The sequence below is a fragment of the Mirounga leonina genome, unplaced genomic scaffold, assembly GCF_011800145.1.
Source record: "Mirounga leonina isolate KUSES-001 unplaced genomic scaffold, KU_Mleo_1.0 Mir_94, whole genome shotgun sequence".
In the NCBI taxonomy this organism is placed as follows: domain Eukaryota; kingdom Metazoa; phylum Chordata; class Mammalia; order Carnivora; family Phocidae; genus Mirounga; species Mirounga leonina.
This window is the reverse complement of record NW_023270855.1, coordinates 45748898-45769006: the sequence shown is the minus strand read 5'-3', so window position 1 is coordinate 45769006 and position 20109 is coordinate 45748898. Positions and strand designations below refer to the sequence as shown.

The 20109-nt window shown below is 58.8% G+C and overlaps 3 protein-coding genes across 5 annotated transcripts; 2 read left to right on the top strand and 1 right to left on the bottom strand.

Moving 5' to 3' along the window:
• Positions 1-652: 652 nt before the first annotated feature.
• Positions 653-4544, top strand: UBA52 (ubiquitin A-52 residue ribosomal protein fusion product 1). Of its 2 annotated transcripts, none has more exons than XM_034996638.1 (5): positions 653-779; positions 1844-1957; positions 2226-2312; positions 4155-4257; positions 4351-4544. In XM_034996638.1, the coding sequence occupies exons 2-5, from the start codon at positions 1855-1857 to the stop codon at positions 4442-4444; spliced, it is 387 nt and encodes a 128-aa protein (XP_034852529.1). In that variant the 5' UTR covers positions 653-779; positions 1844-1854; the 3' UTR covers positions 4445-4544. The 2 variants fall into 2 exon arrangements, with proteins under 2 accessions (XP_034852529.1, XP_034852530.1); XM_034996639.1 differs by having other exon boundaries at positions 666-779; positions 1847-1957.
• A 1315-nt stretch (positions 4545-5859) lies between these two features.
• On the top strand, positions 5860-8663 carry REX1BD (required for excision 1-B domain containing). Of its 2 annotated transcripts, none has more exons than XM_034997157.1 (5): positions 5860-5993; positions 6088-6170; positions 6552-6756; positions 7720-7799; positions 8414-8663. In XM_034997157.1, exons 1-5 carry the CDS (start codon positions 5892-5894, stop codon positions 8430-8432), a joined length of 489 nt encoding a protein of 162 aa, XP_034853048.1. In that variant the 5' UTR covers positions 5860-5891; the 3' UTR covers positions 8433-8663. The 2 variants fall into 2 exon arrangements, with proteins under 2 accessions (XP_034853048.1, XP_034853047.1); XM_034997156.1 differs by having other exon boundaries at positions 5865-5993; positions 8433-8663.
• A 103-nt stretch (positions 8664-8766) lies between these two features.
• CRLF1 (cytokine receptor like factor 1) lies at positions 8767-20104 on the bottom strand (the record flags this gene model as incomplete). The annotated part of the gene is made up of 9 exons (XM_034997538.1): positions 8767-9295; positions 9806-9848; positions 9972-10159; positions 12912-13080; positions 13172-13329; positions 14339-14508; positions 14677-14806; positions 15131-15412; positions 20023-20104. Coding segments are annotated over 9 exons (1236 nt in total), but the record flags the coding sequence as incomplete, so codon positions are not given.
• Between the last annotated feature and the right edge of the window lie 5 nt (positions 20105-20109).

Sequence of the window (20109 nt, the reverse complement as noted above, 5' to 3'; positions counted from 1 at the left end):
GCTGGTAAGCGTATAAGGACATAAAGAGCTACACTGCCAAACCCATAGGTAACTTCTCAGTCCTCACCCTTACCGCTCCCGGCACTTTTTAGCCACCCACGAGACTCCTTAGTCTTAACAAAAGTCCTCCCCGGCCCCAAACACCCTGGGTCGCACCCCATTTTCTTGAGTGAATGCACCAGCTCCACCTGTCCTCACTACCCTGGTAAGCGCCGCCTTGAAATTCATCCACGCATAGAGTCCAGAAAGTTTCCCAAATAACTGACTCCTGGTGTTAGGTGGCTCCGGAGGGTCTCGCACGTCCCACCCCGGCGCCGCCTCCTACCTTCCCTGTCCTGACCCCTGAGTCCTGGACCCGCTGACCCCCTGCTTCATTCCTTTGCTTTACCACAAATGGTCTCATCTCTAGTCAGCAAGCATTCTCCGAAAGGCTGCTACGCGCCATCAGTTTTTGGCCAACCCACAGACAACAGGTGGAAACACCTGGAAAGGTGAAGCCGTCCCCTCACGTGACCTGGAGGACGCGGCCCGAGCCCGGAAGAGGGTTGGCGACGCTCGCCCACAGGCGCCGCGGCTTCGTTTGCCAGCACCCAACATGGCAGCAGGGCGGGGCCGGGGTGGGGTAAAACGTGCGGCGCGATTGTGACGCAAGGGCGCAGCGTGCTAGGTGCGCAGGCGCTCTTGGCGGCACCTCGGCGGTTTCCGGTTCCGCCGCCCTCTTTCTCTTCAACGAGGTGGCCGAGCGGTTTGGTGGCGGCGGCGTTGCGGATTCGCGCCAGGTCGGGGTCGGGCGGGAGGCTGTGGGAGGCTGTGGGAGGCCGCGGGCGTCCGGGTAGCGGAGGAGGCGGCCCGAAACCGGTCCGCGTGGGCCAGGTTCCGCAGGGCGGCCGAGTCGGCTGAGTTGGGCGCGTGGGGCCGGGTTTCGGAGCCCGGACTGGGTCCCGGGATGCGAACCGGACTTTGGGAGAGTGTCTTGTGTGTCCTGCCAGCCCAAGCTATGCAACGAGGTCTGGGGGCGTGGATGGTCTTCCTGGGCAAACCTCTCAATGGAGGAGGGATATGAAGCGTGTAGCTTTTTTCTGTGCCATGTAACAGCGCCAATCCCTCTTCCCCCTACAAGGTTATTTTCTACTTGCCTTCTTTAATATATCCGTAAGGAGAGAGTGGTAGCGTCCACCAATTAGGGTTTTTTGGGGGGCGGGGGGGACGATGGAATTATGTGTAAACAAGTACCTGGCACGTGGTTGGCAGATACTGCTTATGGGTTGGAGCAAAGGCAGGAAGCGTGGTCTGGCGAGTTTGGGTATAAACTGGGAAGGAAGCCAGTGTGTTGGGTGTCTGAGCTTGGAGTTGGAGAGAACTGCAAGGGAGGAAAGTGTGTTGGAGGGATGGCTACTAAAATGGGATTCCCACTCAGGTTGCAGGAAGGGTTGCTTGTGGAGCAAATGTGGCTTACAGAGGGGGAGGGGAGGGAGGATAGATCTCCAGACCACACTCAGAAAATGTGTCTGGCAAAATAGTGCCCCAGCCGTGTACTTCTCATTCCATCATCAAAGTTGACAATCTCATTTGCTGGGCCCAAGGAGCATAACCACAGTCCTTGTCCCGTGAAGCACACTTTGCCACAGGGGCCCCCGGGTAAGGTGGAGGAAGCATGATCCTTGATTACAGGACAAGTTTGGGCTGCAGGCTTAGAGGGGTGGAAGGAAACAGACACTGGGATGGGCCTGTAGTTGTGGTTGATGCTGGCACAGGGCTGGCAGGGCCAAGGCTTGCCAGCCCCTGAGTTCAAGCTGCTCAGACTGCAGTTCTCACCCTTCCATTCCTACTCCCTACCCTCCAGCAGACGCAGAGATGCAGATCTTTGTGAAGACCCTGACGGGCAAGACCATCACCCTCGAGGTCGAGCCCAGTGACACCATTGAGAATGTCAAAGCCAAAATCCAAGACAAGGAGGGTGAGTTGGGCTGAGTCCAGAGGCTATCCCGCAGGAGTCCCCAACCCAGAGGAGCCACTGTCATGTGCAAGATGGGTGCTGGGCTTGTATAGACCTCAGCCTTGGCTGGTACTTCCCTTGTGTGATTTTGGGAAAGCAGCTTGTTCTCTCTACCTTAGTTTCCCTTTTGACAGATTGGGGGTAATGCCAGAGCATCCCTGTGGGGAGAGGAGAAACTGCCAATAATATGCTTGCCAGAGCCTCAGTAACTGAGCTTTCTTCTCTCCAGGCATCCCGCCTGACCAGCAGCGTCTGATTTTTGCGGGCAAACAGCTGGAAGATGGCCGTACTCTGTCAGACTATAATATCCAGAAAGGTACTGGGGGTAGGGTGGCTGGACAGGGCCCCATGAGGTCTAGGACCAAGGATCAAGCTTTGATGGCCTCATTGGCAGTGGCGGGGGGGGGAGGGGGGAGGCTGTCTTAAGGTGAGGATCAGATGGGGCTGATGAGTTTTACTTTTATGAAGTAATGTTTTTGTTGGGGGGAAGGATCTTATGGTCTCCACTTAGGTTTCCAAGTGGCAGTGGTTTCTCATGTTCTTGCGTACTTGCTTACCTTTTTTTTTTTTAAGATTTTATTTATTTATTTTGACAAAGACACAGCGAGAGAGGGAACACAGCAGGGGAGGTGGGAGAGGGAGAAGCAGGCTTCCAGCGGAGCAGGGAGCCCAATGCGGGGCTCGATCCCAGGACCCCAGGATCATGACTTGAGCCGAAGGCAGACGCTAAACGACTGCGCCACCCAGACACCCTTTTAAGACTGTTTTATTTAAAAATGCGCTAAAACAGTATCTGGCTGGCTCATTCAGTAAAGCATGGGACTCCTGACCTCAGGGTTGTGAGTTCAAGCCCCTTGTCGGGTCTAGACATCACTTAAAAATAAAATCTTAGGGATGCCTGGGTGGTTCAGTCAGTTAAGCATCTGCCTTCAGCTTAGGTCATGATCCCAGGGTCCTGGGATTGAGTCCCACATCAGGCTCTTTGCTCAGCTGGGAACCTGCTTCTCCCTCTGCCTGCCATTCCCCCTGCTTGTGCACTCTCTCTCGTCTCTCTCTGACAAATAAAATCTTTAAAATGATAAGATGTTTAAAAAAAAAAGGTGATAAGAGAAATTGTATCACTATTGTAAAAATTGGTGCCACATTTTTTCCCCCCAAAGAGTTTATTTTGGGGCACCTGGGTGGCTCAGTAGGTTAAGTGACCGACTCTCTCTTTTTTTTTTTTTAAAGATTTTATTTATTTATTTGAGACAGAGAATGAGAGACAGAGAGCATGAGAAGGAGGAAGGTCAGAGGGAGAAGCAGACTCCCTGCCAAGCAGGGAGCCCGATGTGGGACTCGATCCCGGGACTCCAGGATCATGACCTGAGCCGAAGGCAGTCGCTTAACCAACTGAGCCACCCAGGCGCCCAAGTGACTGATTCTTGATTTCAGCGGGGGTCATGAGCTCAGGGTCCTAGGATCCAGCTCCAGATCAGGCTCAGCGGGGAGTCTGCTTGGGATTCTCTCTGCCCTTTCCCCTACTCGTGCTCTATCTCTCTAAAATAAATAAAGTTTTTTAAAAAGAAAGATTTTGGGAACTCCTGGGTGGCTCAGTCAGTTAAGCATCTGCCTTTGGCTCAGGTCATGATCTCAGGTTTGGGATCGAGCCCTGCATCAGCCTCCTTGCTTGGTGGGAAATCTGCTTCTGCCTCTGCCTGCCTCTGCCTGCTGCTCCCCCTGCTTGTGCTCGCTCTTTCTCTGACAAATAAATAAAATCTTCTAAAAAATAAGTAAATAAAAATAAAAGATTTTATTATCAGGAGTCACATGCTCTCCTGACTAAGCCAGCCAGGCACCCCCTTGATGTCACTTTTTGTAGCAACTAGATTTAATTATTTTGCTCAGCAAGGTGAAAGATCATCTTTGCACCACTTAGAAATTGCTTTGTCTGTCAGGAACCCGTGATGCACACTATAGTTGGCATGTATTAGCCTCAGACTCCCCAGGGGCTAGTGGGAAGTGAGATGGAGGTTCTGTGGGGCGGTCTGAGCCAGTGTGGCCATCTGTGTGTAGAATACCCCATCACATTTGAGAAGCTTTGGTCTGGAGGACCCTACTCTGCACCTGAGGTGCTGGGGCCAGGCTTAGTCACTGTCTCTCTTTAACCCTCCTGTAGAGTCCACCCTGCACTTGGTGCTTCGCCTCCGGGGTGGCATCATCGAGCCTTCCCTCCGCCAGCTGGCCCAGAAATACAACTGCGACAAGATGATCTGCCGCAAGTGTGTACTCTCAGAGGGGGGTGGGTGGCAGCCCTGGTGGGGAGGGCTTAGGGTTGGGGTGTGCCCTCACTGGTCTCTCTCATCTTTGTGCAGGTGTTATGCTCGCCTGCACCCCCGCGCTGTCAACTGCCGCAAGAAGAAGTGCGGCCACACCAACAACCTGCGCCCCAAAAAGAAGGTCAAATAAGGCCCTGCCACCGGCTCTTCCTTTTCCCGCAGGGCAGCCTCCTGCCCGAGCCCCAAGGCCCTGGGGCCTCAATAAAGTTTCCCTTTCATTGACTGGAGCAGTAACTGGTGTCTGCGTGGCTGGTCTGTCCAACGAGGAGCTGATTGAGTTGTGGGCCTCTCCCTTAGGGACTCTCTGTCACTTGAGTCTGCCTAGCCCTTGAGCGTCCTGTGTCCTTTGAGTTCTGGTTGTCTCATCTATAAAATGTGCTGTGGTCTCGGCTCTCTGCCACATAACCTAGTGAACCTGCACATCTGGATTTTGTCATCTATAAATGGGAATAAAGAACCCTTCCCCCCCCAGCCCAGGCTCTTGTGGGCCTGCAGATCAGCTATGTCACTGGCTGGGCCCTCCTTAGGCACTTTGATGACTTTCATGCCTGTGCCCTGGAGGTATTGAGGGTGGGTGGGTAGACCAACACTCCACCTAGTGTCAAACCTGTTCCCTGCTGAACATGAGGAGCACCTGGGCCCCACCTGAGACCTATGACCTCAATCTTGGAGGAGTGAGCTTTGGTGTTCATAAAACTTGTGCTGATGCTCTTGAGAATCAGGTGAGCTTTCTTGTGCCCTGGACTGGCCCTGGTAAGGCCATCCTCTAGTCTCAGGGTGATTTGGACTTGGTGTCAGATGACAGGCCAGGACAGTAATGCTGTAGTACCGCTGAGACCTGGGGTGCCAGCTAAAGGCTGGTGTCTGATTTTTCGTGGGTCTCCTCCCCCTGGCAACTGCCCCCTGCTCCCTAGGGCTAGGCTACCAATATCTTTCTGGCCTTTCCCACATTTATCCCTGGAGAAGGAAGCTTCCCAAAGCTCAAACTACATAGTGTATCCCCAGCAGAAAGCTCCGAAGCCTGCCTTGCCCTTAAAATGAGGCCCTGTTGGCCTTGTGCCTACCCCAGACTCTGAGGGCCTTTGCACAGGCCCTCTTTCAGGTCATTTCTGAGGAGCGCATGTAGTCCCTGCCACATTTGTTCAACAGCTGGATTCCAGCCTTTTGGGCTCTCCAGTATCGAACCTCTGTCCAAATGCTCATGTCACAGCCATGTTACCTTGGACGACAGAATATAACCTCTCGGGTTCTGTTTTCTTTATTGGAGTGGGGACAGGATGTGAGGTTGAAATGAAGTCGATGTTGGGATAAATGTATACAAACCGAGGGTCGGCCTTGCTGTATACGAAGCCTTACATTCGAGGACAAACACCATAGACAGCAAGCGCTCGCGCTCGACGGGAACAAGCAGGGGGGTGGGTGGAGCAGGTGAGGCCTAAGACTCCGGTCTTTGCTCCGGATCTTCAGGTTTCCGTTTTAGCTGGCCACAGGCTGAGGTTGGAAAACCTCCGGGCCTGCAGGGGGCGCCTGGCGCAGCGGAGCACCGTAGTCCTGGGCGGGGCCGGGGCTGCGCAGTCATGATCACTGCCGAGGCCGTGGCGGACTCCGCCGTCCCCTCGGTGCCCGGCACTGCAGTGGCTACCGGTGTCCCGGAGCGCGAGGAGCCAGCGTGGCCCTGGGTGAGCCCGGGCTCGAGCAGGAACAGGCGCGGGGTGGGCGGTGCAGGCTTGGGGGCGCCGGCTTCATGCCCCAGCCATGCCCCCCGCTCCGTAGAAAGATGCCCCGATCCGGGCGCTGGTGCAGCGCATCCACCAGTTGCAGGCTGAGCGCGCGCAGGCCTTCCGCCGGCTGGAGGAGTAAGTGCGGGCGCAGGGGTGGGCAGGGGTCGCAGAGCGCAGCCCCTGCCGGCTCCGGGGATGGGCGTGCCTGGGGGCGGAGCTGAATCCCCGTGCGGCTGCGTTGTCAGAGGTGGGGCGGGATTCGCTGGGGGACCAGATCTGTGCTTTCCCCCTCTGGGACCCAGGGTGCGGCCCCACTGCCGGATGGACCACTGCACGTGGCGTCTCGCCCTTCCCCAAGCGCAGGAGTGGGCCCATCTCCGGTTACCCTGCGGGAGTCAGAGAGCGTCCTCCACACTCTGGGGTCCAGGGACACTTCCTGGGGGCTTTCAGGTGGTCAGTGCGGGTGCAGGGCCTGAGAAGCTGAGGGCGTAGCCTCAGGACCCCCACCTGCCGCAGAGGCCACCTCCAGTACCTGCGAAGCGGCCCGCCCTACGACTTCCCGCGCTACCGGAGCACGGTGCACGAGGTGACCCAGGCCTTCGCGGCCGCCTCGCGAGAGGTGCTGGCGGTGGAGACCGAGCTGGCCGGACCCAGAGGGCAGCCGCTGCTCGCGAGCCACGTGCGTAGCCTGCAACAGCTGGAGCAGACTCGCCTGGCCACGGTGAGGCCCCACCCCCAGCCCCTGTCCCCCACACAGCGCCTGGTCTGTCACGGCCCGCTGTGAGCCTCATGGGGGAGGGGCCAGGCCCCCGCCGCAACCCCACCCCCGGCGCCCCAGACCCCACTGCTTCCTTTTCCACCTCAAAACTCCACTAAGGTTTCACTCCGGGTTCTCTGGCTCTGACCCCTCCAGTCCTTCTCTGGGTCATTCAGGTTTTGTTTAGTCCCAGGACAGGACCACTTCATCTCAGCCCCTCCCGCAGCCCCAGCGTTTTGCCGGGATGGCCAGGGCCGGCCCCCAACTCCGCTCCTACCCCTTTGGCTGTTCCCACTGCCTCAGGTCTGGCCCTCAGCCCCCTGCAGATTGGAGAGTGTGAATTTCCACGGCACGACCCCTCTTGAGTAACCCTATATCCCAGCCTAGGTTCTGGGCCTGCTCCTCCTCTAGGGTTCCAAGGCCCCGCCTACTCTGCCCCTACAGCCAATCCTGGCCGAAACACTATATTCCCAGACCCAGCCCACCTGAGGCCACGCCCACATGACCCTCCAAACTGGGATTTCCAGGCCACGCTGCTTTAGGAAACCCCAATCCCAGTCTAGGTGTTTGGCCTACTTCCATCCTGGGATTATAACGCCCTGCCACATCCTTGAGACTATGAGGCCCTGCCTGCTCCACCCCTGTCACCAGTTCCAGGCTGAGCCTTCTCCGCTCTTCCCATACCACGCCTTCCTGCGACCACACCCACGCGGCACCACCCACTCACTCTAGGGCCTGCCCACCCGGTCCTCCTCAGGAGCCCCTTTAAACTGAATCCCAGACTCCTCCCGTGCGAAGCACCGCCCCTTGAGACTCGGGGTCATCGTTGCCTTTCTGGCTGCTTCTGGCGTCTCCCTCCCTGATCTGTGTGGGAGGGCAGGCGAGGGTCTCTGCCGGCTGTGACGGCCTCCCTGTTGCCCTTACCAGGTGGCCCTGCTGCAGCTGATGGGGGCACCAGAGCTGTCTGGGCAGGAGAACACTCTGGAGATGCACCAGCTGAAGATGAAGTGAGCACTCCTTCCCAGGGGGCTGGCGGTGGTAGATTTGCACGTGCACCTTCAGGCACCCATCCCTAGCCAGCTGTGCCCCAGGGCTGGCACGGTCATACTGGGTTGACCCTCTGGACCTGCACACAACCCTCAGGGTATGCACACTGGAGTCCTGACCTGGTGGCTCCCAGACATACAGCACACATTGCCCCCAAGTGCACGCGCCCTGCAATTTCACACCAGACTCGCCGTGCATTTCCGGGACACAGTTGGGCACCTCACACATGCCAATCCCGCTCACATGGCTGGACTTTGAGCTTGGACATGGTTGCCCAGGCCCACCAGACACAGGCCTGCACATTCCTGCCTCCAGCCCCCCTCCAGCACACACCCAAGTGCTCGCCCACAGGCTCTCTGCTCTGTGACACAGCACAGCTTCGGATGGCACCCACCAAGGTGGCTTTTTCTCTCTGCCCACCCTCACCCACAGACCACCCCTCCTTCCCTGGCAGCCAAATGGTCCTCTTGGCCACTGGAACTTTGGCGGTGGGCAGGAGGGCCCGGGGCTTGCCACAGCCCCCTAGGAGCTGCGCAATGGCGGCTAATTCTCCCCATCTGGGTTTTATTTATAGTCCCGATGCGCTCTTGTAGGGTAATTAAAACCATGGAAGCAATCAGCGAGGTTCTTCAGGACCTTAGGTTTGATGCAGAATCTGCCGAGTGATGGTGGCTCCCCAGGGACACGCCGAGGGACACGGGAAATGGTGTGAATGGCACCCAGCCCACCCCTGGACTGTCAGCTGGCTGGGGTCACGCTCCACCAGGTTGCTGACAGCCCTTGAGTTTGCTGTGACTCCCACAATAAAGGACCCTTCATTTGCAGCTGCTTCACTGTCTCTGTGTCCTGGGGTGCTGGGATGGGTGTCCCTGGGGAGGAGGCCCCACGAGGCCAGGGATGGCAGGTGCAAGACACCCCCACCCCCCGCTCCCAGTAGAGCTGGCCTTTTGAATCACACCCTCCAATGAGTTTAAAGCCAGATAGTTCACCTCCTGGAGAGTCTGAAATTCTGGGATGCAAAGATTCCAATCCCATAGGGTCATTAGGATTCCTCATGCTTTCTCTAAACCCCACAGCCCCTACCCTGGGCCAATCCAGCCCCAAATATCTTCACAATCAGGGCACCTAAATAGCTTGTTTATTTAAAAAGACTCTTTGTAGGGGTCCTGGATGGGGCGGGGGGGAGCAATGACCCCTCTTCACCCCCAGCCCTGGCAGGGGTTCTGGGCAGCTTAGCCAACCCTCACACACACCCCCACTGGAGTTGCACCCAAGAGTGGCCTCACGTGGAGGCCAAAGATGTTGTTACCCTCAGAATACCCACCCCAGCTCCTGCTGAGGGTGCTTGGGTGCCCTGAGGTGAGGGTACAGAGTTAGCCCCCAGTCTGGGTGTGGCCCCCGTGTCTCCACGCAGCAGGGAGGGTGGCCCCAGTCCCTAGAGCTTATCTGGCAGGACCTGCAGGCAGAGGGGAAGCCAAGCTAAGCAGGGAGCCTGGGAGGGGCCAGTACAACAGAGCAATTGAGTAAGCCCCACTTCAGGTCCTGGTCCTGCCACTTTCAGCTTGGGGACCTTGGGTAGGGTACTGCCCCCTCTCAGGGCCTTGGTTTTCCCCTTTGAGAAGTAAGAATATGTTTGTCCCAAGGGGTCTCCTGTAGGTAAAGCTCTTGGCACAGGGTGAGCATGCAGTAGGTGCTCATACATGCTAACTGGGATGAGTATATTCATTCCTGAGGATTATGTTCCACTTTGGACATTTGCGGGGGTCAGATGCTTTTACCAGGCTGAAGGCCACAGGACCAGGCAATCACTGGGTGTTAGGAAATGCTGATAAATAGGCGATGGAGGAAGGGATTCCATCTCAACAACTCTAAGGCTGAGGGTGGGGGGCCCACCGCCTGTGGCCACGAGGAGGGGCCCTTGTCTCCCTCCCTGCCCACCCACCCAGCTGGGGTGGACTTCCCTTACCTCTCGTCGTGCCCCGTCTGCCCGAGGGCAGGATCCCCTCGTCCTGTGCTTGGAAGGAAGGAGGCAGTGTCTGGGGGCTGCGGACCTCCCCCCTTTCCCCCCCGCAGCCCGATTCCCTCTCTGCCCCCACCACTCCATCCCTCGCCCGCCGGTCCCTCCTTCCTACCTGGTTGCGGGTCTTGTGTGTCTTCTGCATCCAGGCTCGCCACTGGTCGTAGAGGCGGAAGCTCAGGTTCGAGCAGTACGCGTGCTTCTTGAGCCAGCCCAGGAACTGCTTGAGCTCGCGCCGCACCGGCCCCGAGCTCGGCTCGCCGCCCCGCGGCTCGCACGCCCCGCCGCCCGGGCCCGGGCGCTCTGATGGGGGGAGCGGCAGCGTCACGGCGCGCCCGGCAGAGGGCGCGCGAGGGCAGGAGAGGGAGGTTCCGCGGCTCGGCGGGACCGTGTTCCCCTTGGGCACCTCCCTCCCGGTGTCTCCGGATCGGGTCCTCTGCACCGCTCAGCACAGCGGCCCAGCTGAGCCCGGGAGGAGGTGGGAGGCAGGGGAAGGAGGGGGCTCCTCCCCCACGTCTCCTGCAGGAACCTCATTCCCGTGGCCTGAGCCAGGTGTGAGTGAAAGGGAGGGGAAGAAGGAGAGGAGCCAGGGCCAGAGGGATGAGACCCAGACCCAGAGCAAGGGACGGAGAAAGGGCAAGAGAGACACGAGTGAGGGAGAGCTGGAGAGAGAGAGAGAGAGAGAGAGAGAGGCAGAGATGGAAAGATGGAGACAAGGCGAGACAGGGAGATGTGGAGAGGGCCAAAGCAATAGGGGACAGCCAAGGAGATGCAGAGGGATAGAAAAGGGCGAGGTCAAGAGAGGGCTGCAGCAGGCAGAGACAGAGACCATGGGCGTGTAGGGACACAGAAACCAAAAAAGGCAAAAATGCAGAGACGTACAGGGGAAGAGAATGACAGAGGGATGAAGGGAGACAGAGGAGACCCGGAGTGGGGGCGGCGGGGAGGCAGTCCCCAGGACAGGCCTGAGAGCGGGAGCCAGTGGGATGGGGAGTGGGCTGGGAGGGCCAGGTGGGAGGCCGGCCTGTCGGTCCAGCTGCCGGCCGCAGCCAGCCCCTAGCAGGCCGGCAGATAAGGACATCGGCCTCACATCATAAATAACGCCGGGAACCCGCTGACAGGCCCTGGCACGGCCACGGCCCCCACCGCCCCTGCTGGCCTCCCCCGGCCTCCCCAGCCTCTCCAGCGGACGCAGCCGCCTGCTGGCTCCTGCGCAAGAATCGCAGGTGCTGGGCACGAGCAGGGGCCAAGGCGCAGGCCCCTCCCGGCCGTCGTAGATCCCGCCCACCCCCAGAACCTGGAGGGGCCCAGGATGGGGGCTGGGGAAATGGCTGGAGCCTGGCTTTGTCCCTCCCTAGCTTTGGGACCCCCCCTCTGGGCCTCAGTTTCCCCATCATCCCACGAGCATGCGCCTGGACTTTCCAGGAAACTGAGTTCAGATCCTTGTGTGACTTTGGGGGCTGGCTGAACGTCCTAGGGCCTCAGTGTCCTCACCTGAGAAAAGGGATTCCCTTCCCGGGGGGGGGGGGGGGTGGGGGGGAAATCATGGGGGAGCAAGAGATGGGAGCCTTGGTCACTACTACCTGCAAACACTTAGATGGTGCCCACCATGAGTGCACTTTCTTGGGTTATCTCATCTAACCCTAACAATAGCCTGAGGTGGGTATTATTGTGCCCACTTTCCAGATGGAAAAGCTGAGGTCAGACATTTCAATTAACGTATTTCGTAACATTTCACCAAGGAGAGAATGGAGGATCATGGGCTTAGAGAAACCCCAGAGGGCAAGGGAAGTCAGATCCAGGCTCCTGATTGTCCCCACCCCCCACCTTGATCGGAAAGGGAACCCAAGGCCCATCAGAGGGAGAGTTGGTAGCCAATCAGCCTCAGAAGCAGAGGTCTCAGGGTGCCTGGGTGGCTCAGTGGTTAAGCGACTGCCTTCGGCTCAGGTCATGATCCTGGAGTCCCTGGATCGAGTCCCGCATCGGGCTCCCTGCTCGGCAGGGAGCCTGCTTCTCCCTCTGACCCTCCCCCCTCTCATGTGCTCTCTCTCATTCTCTCTCTTTCAAATAAATAAATAAAATCTTAAAAAAAAAAAAAAAAGAAGCAGAGGTCTCAAACTCCCTTGTCTTTAGGGGCTCGAGAGAGGGCACAGGTGGGCAAAATGTGCCAGGTGGGGGTGGGGCAACTGGAGAGTGAGGCCCCTGAATGATGGGGCCTGATAGGGGCTGTGGACACACTCTGGCTGTGTCCTGTTACATTTTCTTGCTTAAAGATTCTATTTTTAGGGGCGCCTGGGTGGCTCAGTTGGTTAAGCGACTGCCTTCGGCTCAGGTCATGATCCTGGAGTCCCGGGATCGAGTCCCACATCGGGCTCCCTGCTCAGCAGGGAGCCTGCTTCTCCCTCTGACCCTCCTCCCTCTCATGCTCTCTGTCTCTCATTGTCTCTCTCGCAAATAAATAAAATCTTTAAAAAAAAAAAAAAGATTCTATTTTTAGAGGTGCCTGAGTGGCTCAGTCAGTTAAGCATCTGCCTTCCGCTCAGGTCATGATCCCAGGGCCCTGGGATTGAGCCCTGCATCAGGCTCCCTGCTCAGGGGGTAGTCTGCTTCTCCCTTTCCCTCTGCCCCCCCCCCACACACACACTCATGCTCTCTCTCTCCCTCGCTCTCTCTCAAATAAATAAAATCTTAAAAAAAAAATTTTTCATTTTTAAGTAATCTCTACACACAACGTGGGGCTCGAACTCAACCCCGAGATCAAGAGTCGTATGCTCTTCCGACTGAACCAGCCAGGCGCCCCCAACATTTTCTAGACAATCTTTCTAGGAAACCTAGGATATTTGTGTGAAAACTTCCTGTTTTTAAATGTCTGCAAGTAGGTCAAACTTTTTTTTTTTCCAAATGACAGGTCAAAGAAAATGGATCCAAGGACCAGATTTGGCCCCTAAGGGCCACCAATTTGAGAACTCTGCTCTCTTGGAGGAAACGAAGAAACAAAGGCTTTGGCTGCTTTGGGACTGGTCTCCTGACCACCCAGCCCCGCTGGGGTGCTCACCACTGCGAGGGGTGGAGGCGGCCGTGGGGTGGCTCCACTCGCTCCAGATCCCTGCCTTCTTCGAGCCATAGATGCCAAAAGGATTGCACCGCACTTGCACGAAGTAGACTGTGCCCGGCTTCAGGCCGGCCAGGCGGCACGAGGTCTGGTTGCTGACATCGTCCACCACCTGGTGGCAATGGCAGGGTCAGAGGCCAGAGGTGGGGGCGGGGAGGTGCAGAGTGGGGTGGGAGCTGAGGGACGGGGGGATTGTCAGGCACCTTCCAATCCACGCTGTCCTCCACCCGGTAGCGGATTTGGTACTTGGCTTGGAAGAGGAAGTCCTTGAGGGCCGGTGGGGAAACCCAGCGCACACTCAGCTGGTCCTCCAGGCCCCCGACTCGGCTCACGTGCACGTCGGGTGGGGGGTCGGTGGTCACTGAGAGACGGGGCAGGGCAGGGCTTAATCACTCAGCCTTCCTTGGACCTGGCCGGCCCCCATCTGGGTTCAAATCTCAGAGCACATGGCTTGGGAGGCACCTGCCTCTGTTCTGCCCTCTCCCCCCTCCCCCCTTCCAGAAGGGTGGATTACATTAGACAGTATTTGGGAAACACTCAGCACCTAGAAGCATTCAATTAATGTTAGCTGTTATCACCATTATTATCTGTGACAGGAGAAATATAATCCTATCTTCAGGGACCGATGGAAAAGCAGACACTGCCTGGCTGATGACATTGTTATTATTATGCCCAGGCCAGGGGGCCAGCAGGCTGCCAGACCCCTGGGAAGCTCCTGACCCCCCACTGCCCACCTGCACCTCCAGATCCTTCCTACTTTGCAGAGGTTTTCAATAGGACAGCCTTGCTGGTGCAGAGGGAAAACTGAGGCTTAGAACCTGCTCACTGCAGCTTTAGGACTTGAGGAAGCAAAGCAGGAAGCAGACTGGGGTCGGGGGCGGCTACCAGCCTTCTGGGGATCCTTCTGGGAGCCCTGTGGGCAGCATGGAGGTCTGGCCTCTCCCCCTGAGGCCTTAGTAAGGGTCTGAAAGGGTTAAGGCACAGGCCTGCTTGGGGCTGAGAAACACCCTAATTAGATTAGGCCCAATTCTGCTCGCAGATCATCCGTTTCCTGCCTCCCGCCTGCGCACCCCCCCCCAGCTCCAGGCTGAGGCTTCCTGGGGCGCCTTCCGACCTGGGCGCCCCCTCCCAGCTCCCCCGGGGCCCCCTCCTGCACACCTGGGCTGCCGAGGGGGAGGCAGCCAGGCCAGGTGTTCTCCACAGAGTGGGGGTATCCTGGCTGCTTCAGGGGACTGGGGACCTATGGGTGGATGCCTAGTTCCTCCCGGCCCCAACCAGCAGGGTCGGGCCTGGAGCTGCAGCCGAGAGCTGAGCTAGGAGAGGGGGTGCAGGATCCCTCGTGGGCCTAGCAGCTGGGGTGGGGGGCTCACCCACATCCAGGATGTCCAGCGTGAGCACATCAGAGCGGGCCGAGCCCAGTCGGTTGGTGGCCTCTACCCAGATCTCATAGGGTGTAAAGAGAGCCAGGTCCTTGGGGATGTGGCAGGAATGAGGCCCTACGGTGTGGTACTCCTCACACGTGTTATCCTGCCCGTACCACCTGCGGGGCAGGAGGGGGTGTGAGGACACACAGCGGTCCCTTCAGGCCCCCCAGACCTCCCCGTGGCAGCCCCAGAGTGCAGACGGGACACTGGGCTTGGAGAGGGTGGGCTTTGCCAAGGCCTCACAGCCAGGCTGGAACACGCGTCACTCAAGGGCCACCACCAACCTCAGCTTGTACTTGAGGGAGTAGTTGGTGTGGAGGAAGGTTTCCCCATGGGCCCCCGGCGTCCAGCGGCATGTCAGGTCCTTCATGTTCTTGGACCAGCAACTGATGTTGAAAGGTTTCTCTGGGGGCACTGGGGAAAGGGGGTGCAGGGGGCTGAGGGTCTGGACCAGCCCTGGATAGGTGGAGAAGTTGCTAGCCGCCAGCTGGGCCCCCACCTTGGAGTGGAAGGAGGGTTGAACAGAGCGGATGTTGACCTGACAGCCTGCCTGGAGTCTCTTGGGGATAGGGGTGGGGGTTCCAGGCTCTCATTTCCACCCCAGAGGTCCCTACCTCTCCATCTGTGCTGGCATGCCCACTGTCAGTCATGGGCCAGAGGGCCCATGATTCATGCCCCTCTCCAGAGGGAGATGCGGCTCCCAAGAGTTACCCCTGCTTATTCTGGGGGCCCACTTACAGCCAACATAGAGGCAGGAACCAGCCAGGATGCTGCCGTCACGAGCGTGGCACACAAGGTTGTCGCCAGACTGCTGCCTGGATCCGTTGAGGTTGGCCAGGGCGAGGGCCAGGGTGGAGGCGTTGAGCACACGGGAGAGCTCCGGGGCCAAGCGGCGCCCGTTGAGGGTCCAGTAGAGGCCCTCGGCTGTGGCGCCTGGTGGGTCCCCGTGCACTGAGCACGTGGCCTGCAGGGAGGAGCCGATGAGGAGCGTGGGGTCCTGGGGGCTGATGACAGCCGTGTCTGGGGTCAGAGAGGAGGGCCTGTCAGGCCTGAGATGGAGTCGCCCTGAGCCCCCCGTCCCCCACCATGCTAGGACCTCCAGGACTCATGGCAGTCCTGCGAAGGAGCTGTTTCCTATGGTCTCCCTCCCATTTTACAGATAAGGAAACTGAGGTTCAATTAGGCCAAGTGACCAGCCCAAGGTTGGTGGCCAAACCAAGATTCAGCCCCAGGACTGTGTGATTCCACAACTCAGGTCCTTCCAAGATGCTTCTTCACTGACTTGCTCAAGGCTCTGGGAGTGGACACAAAACGCAGGCATAAATGTCCACTCAGATTCAAGTAAATCTTGCTCGGCCCGTAGTTCTGACAACTATTACATTCTGCTTTTTTTCTTTTATTTATTTCATTTTATTCTTGGCAATTAGGGAAAAAAAAAAGATTTGTACCCCTAGAACCTCACACACAGTGTGTCTTTGGGGGGAAAGACGCTTCTAAAAAGGGGTGCCCTGACTCCTACTAGAATCCTTCTTATTTTGTGGATGAAAAAACTGAGGCTCTGAGAAATTATCTCTTGCCCAAAGTCACTGAGTGAGGAAAGGGCACACAATTTAAGCCCCAATTTGTTGGTCTCCAGAGTTCTCCTCTGTGCTGTTGCTGGAACTGAAGGAGGCTGGGGCAAACTCTAGGCCCCCAACCCCTACCCAAAGGGACTTGGCATCATTGTTCTTTCTTTCAACTCATTTTTCCTAATCTGCAAAATGGGAACAAGAAAGCTCATGATCCCTAAGGCCATTGTGAAGACTAGATGGAAAGTGACTTCCTAAACAGGATTGTGTGTGAACTAGGTGCTGGGCATGAGGGTCTCAGATGCCAAGGGCTTCCCCTTCTGGAGGTCAGAACCTAAGAGGAGTCTGTTTTTAATCTGAGGAGAAGTCAAGGTCCAGATAAGGGTGAGGGGTTGCACAGTCCAAGACCCTGATACCACTCTCTGAGCCCCAGTCTCCCCATCTGGGAAGTGCGCATCACGGTATCAACCACACGTTTGAGAGGAGTGAAAATATTGTCTTAAGGAAAACCCTGTGGGACCTTTAAACCAGGCTGACCGGGGTTCAAATGCTCCCAGCTCACTGCGGAAGCTTGGCCCATTCATTTTATTTCTTTGAACCTCTGGGAAGGGGCCTCTCCCTCCACCAGCAGCAGTTGTGAGGACTCATTCATTCATTTGTTCATTCATTCATTCATGCATCCATGCATGGAGCACCTATAGTTTGCCAGGAGCTGGCGGCACAATGGTGACCAAGATACTCAAAATTCCTGCCCTTGTGGGCCTTGAATCCAAGGGAGCAACAGGAGAAAGAACAAATAAATATGAGAAAGTGAAGCACATGGTAGTGGTGGCAGCTACATGGCCCAGGAGGCCTATCTGGGGAGGCATTTGAGCTGAGACCTGAATAAAGTGAAAGAAGTCACCATGGAAATATCTAGGAGAGAGTACCAGGCTGTGGGAACAGCAAGTGCAAAGGTCCTGGGGCAGGAATGGTGGGGAATGAGGTCTGGGAGATCAGCAGAGCAAGACCTGCAGGGAGGGGTTATTCCAGGGCTCCGCACAGGGGAGGATTTACATTTTAAAAGGATCCCCAGGCAGCTGTAAAAAGGGAGTGGGGGGAGGGCAGCAGAGGACAGGGGGAGGTAGCCCAGATTCTCTGAGATGGCAGCCAAGGACAGGGTGATCCTGGCCCCTTGGGAGGCACTCTGAATGGCAGTGGCTGCCCTGTGCTGGCCCTCACTGCCCCAGATGGGCGAGGTGGGGTGGACGCGGTTCTCCAGGCCGGCCCTGACAATTTTCCGGGGCAAACTTGGCTTGAGGGCCATTTCTTGCTGGAGCCTGGGATCACAGTTGCGTTTGGGGCTTGGCCCAGGGCTCGCCGGAGGTCTCGGCGTCCGTGCGAAGGAGCCGGCTGAGCGGGCCAGAGCCGAGGAGGCGGGGGCGGCCGGGGGCGGGGGCCAGGGGGCCGCCCCGGAGGTCCCAGGCAGCCAGCCGCCCGCTAATTCGGAATTCCTTCGGCATGAATTCGGGCGTGCCAGCGTCTCTGCCCCGGCCCACCCACCGCTTCCTGCCTGGGCCCCCCCAGCAGGGTGGGAGGCACGGCCGGGCCTGCCTGGACCCCAAGGCCCACTCTCAACCCTTTGGGGGTAGGTCACGCCCCTCCGGCCCCCCACCCACCAGCAGGGTCTAGCCAGGAAGGGGCTCTCTGGGGGGTCTTGGCTGGGGGGCACTGCCCCTCTGCCACACCCGCCTGGCCTGGGCTGGCGTGGACTGCCTGCCAGCAGCTGCAGCTGCCCTCCTGGGGCTGGGCGGGGGACAGGGCGAGAGGGCAAGGCCAGGCGGGCCTGGACAGGCCAGTTCCCCCCCACCACCACCACCACGTTCCACCAGAAAAGGTCAGAGGGAGGACTTTTCCTGGGACGGTGGTGCCAATTCCAGCTGGAACACCTGAGCAACTGGTTTCCCCTTTCCAGTTCTCAGTTTCCTCCTCCATAAAATGGGAGGAAAATAAGTTCTACCTGTTGGGGAGATTAATGAGATGAGATCATGATGTCCAGAGGGCCCAACACATTGCAGCACCTAGGAACTATTAAGATTCCAGCCCCTCCCAGCTCTGGGGTCCCAGCAGGCTCCCAACTCCCTTCAGGCCTCCCCAAACAATGGGCCAAGGGGGGGGGACCTAGATGCACACATTCCAAGCCAGGCGAAGCAGCTGGGAACAGCCCACTAAGGTCGTGGGGGCCCTTGCCTGGTTTGGGGGGCCTCCTAGAAGGCTCCCCAAAGCAGATCCCTGAGCTAAGCTTTTGGACAGCCACCCCCACCCCCTTGCTCCCTGCCTCCCTGACTTTCACACAGAGCTGGGGCCTTTAAAAGTTTTTTCCTTCTCCCTTCCCAATCTGGAGCCACTGCCGTTATTAAAAAGGAACACCATGTGTTTTAAAAGGGAAAAGTGTGAGATTCTCTGCAAGCAAGGCAGGAGGGTGGCCTCCATCCCAGGGTCCCGACAGGGGTCCCCATCTCCTGTCTCTCTGGTACCTGCACACACACTTTACGACCCACCCGCCTGCTGGTCAGGTGCTAAGACACACCGTAAGTAGAAACATATTGCTGAGGTGTGAGAATCTTTTTTATTTAATTTCTTCCCCCTTAAAGGAAAAAACACACGCACAACAATCCCTCCAAGCACCACACCACCTTTGCCTGCTGCTCTCTGAGCTGGGAAACAAAGCCGGTCACTAAGAGTAGTCTTTACAGGCTCTGCTCACTGTCTAGCAGAACTGCCAGGGACCCCAGGAGGGCCTGGGGCAGCCCCTCACCTGCCCAGGCACCTTGGGCAGGCTGGGCTTTCACTAAGTGCCCCCAGGGGGTGCCCAGACCCTGTCCTTTCTGGAGGTGCACCAAAGGAAGCTTGCAAACAGCTCTGTTCAGTGTGGGATGGCCTGGGGAGCAATGTGTGCTGGCCCAAATGGACCTGAGTGCCTGGATGGGGTGCCTGCCGCCGTTGTGAACGTCTAGGGCAGCCTCTGCCTGTATACCCCTGTGCTGCCTCCCCCTGCGGAATGTGTGTGAGCACGAATGTGGAATGTGTGTGTGCGCGCCCCATGGTACGCCAATGTGCATCTGGGATGCAGTGTGCGCTCATCTGAGGGCGAGGGCGACGGGCCACAAGCCAGTGTGTCTTTGTGTGTCTCTGGGTGTGTCCCAGAGAGGGTCTGGATGTAGAGACGGTGTCCTGGAGGGGGGGTGCTTCGGGTGGGGGGACAGAGAGTGCCGCAGCCCAGGAGCTCCTGACAGGGCAGGGGTCTCGGCCTGCGGGGCTGTGGGTTCCCGGTGCCCCCCCCCACCCCCGCCCCGACCAAGGCTGGGCCCGCGGTGCCCGGACTCGCTGGCTCTTTCTCCCTCTCCCTCTCACCCACTCGCTCACAAAGATTTCTCTCGCTGGAGGCTCTCAGCCACGCGCAGCCTGGCCAGGAATGGTTCCGAGGCCGCCGGTGGCTGGGACTCCGCGGACCCCCGCGCGCGGGGTCCCGCCAGGGGAGGGCGGCGGCGCCTGCCCGCGGAGAGGCGCGTCCCCGGGGACCCCGGGCCGCGCGCCAGGCGGCCGGAGCGGCCCCCCTCCCGCCGCCCCGCCTTCCTCGCGGGGCTCATCCCTCCACTGGGGGGGGGGGCCCGCCCAGGGCCAGCACCCAACGCGCCTACTGCGTGCGCCCCTGCCCGGAAGCGGTGCCCCTCGGTCTCTACCGCTCCGAGTCCGCGGGCGCTGTTGCGTGCACCCACCGCGTCCCGGAGTTCAGAGAATCCCAGGCCGCGGCTCCCCCCGGCCCCCCGGGTCAGGGCCGGGCATCCCCAGCCGGGCGGCCCAGGTAAGAAGGCCTAGGGCGCGGAAGCCGGACCCTCGGGCGGGGGAACTGCGGCTCCGTGCGCCCCGCAGGTGAGGGCGCCCCGAGGGCCGCGCCGGGGGCGCCTTCCTTTGTTCCCGGGCGGTCCAGGTGGCGCCCGCGCCCCCTCCCCCCGCAGCTGCCCCCGAGGCGCACGCTCTCGGCCCAGGCGGGAAGAAGGGAACAGGACGCCGGGTACTCACGGGCTCCTGATCCGGCTCTCGGCGCCCCGAGGACGCAGAGTAGCAGTAGGGGCAGCAGCGGCGGCGGCCGCCGCGCGGATTGGGCGG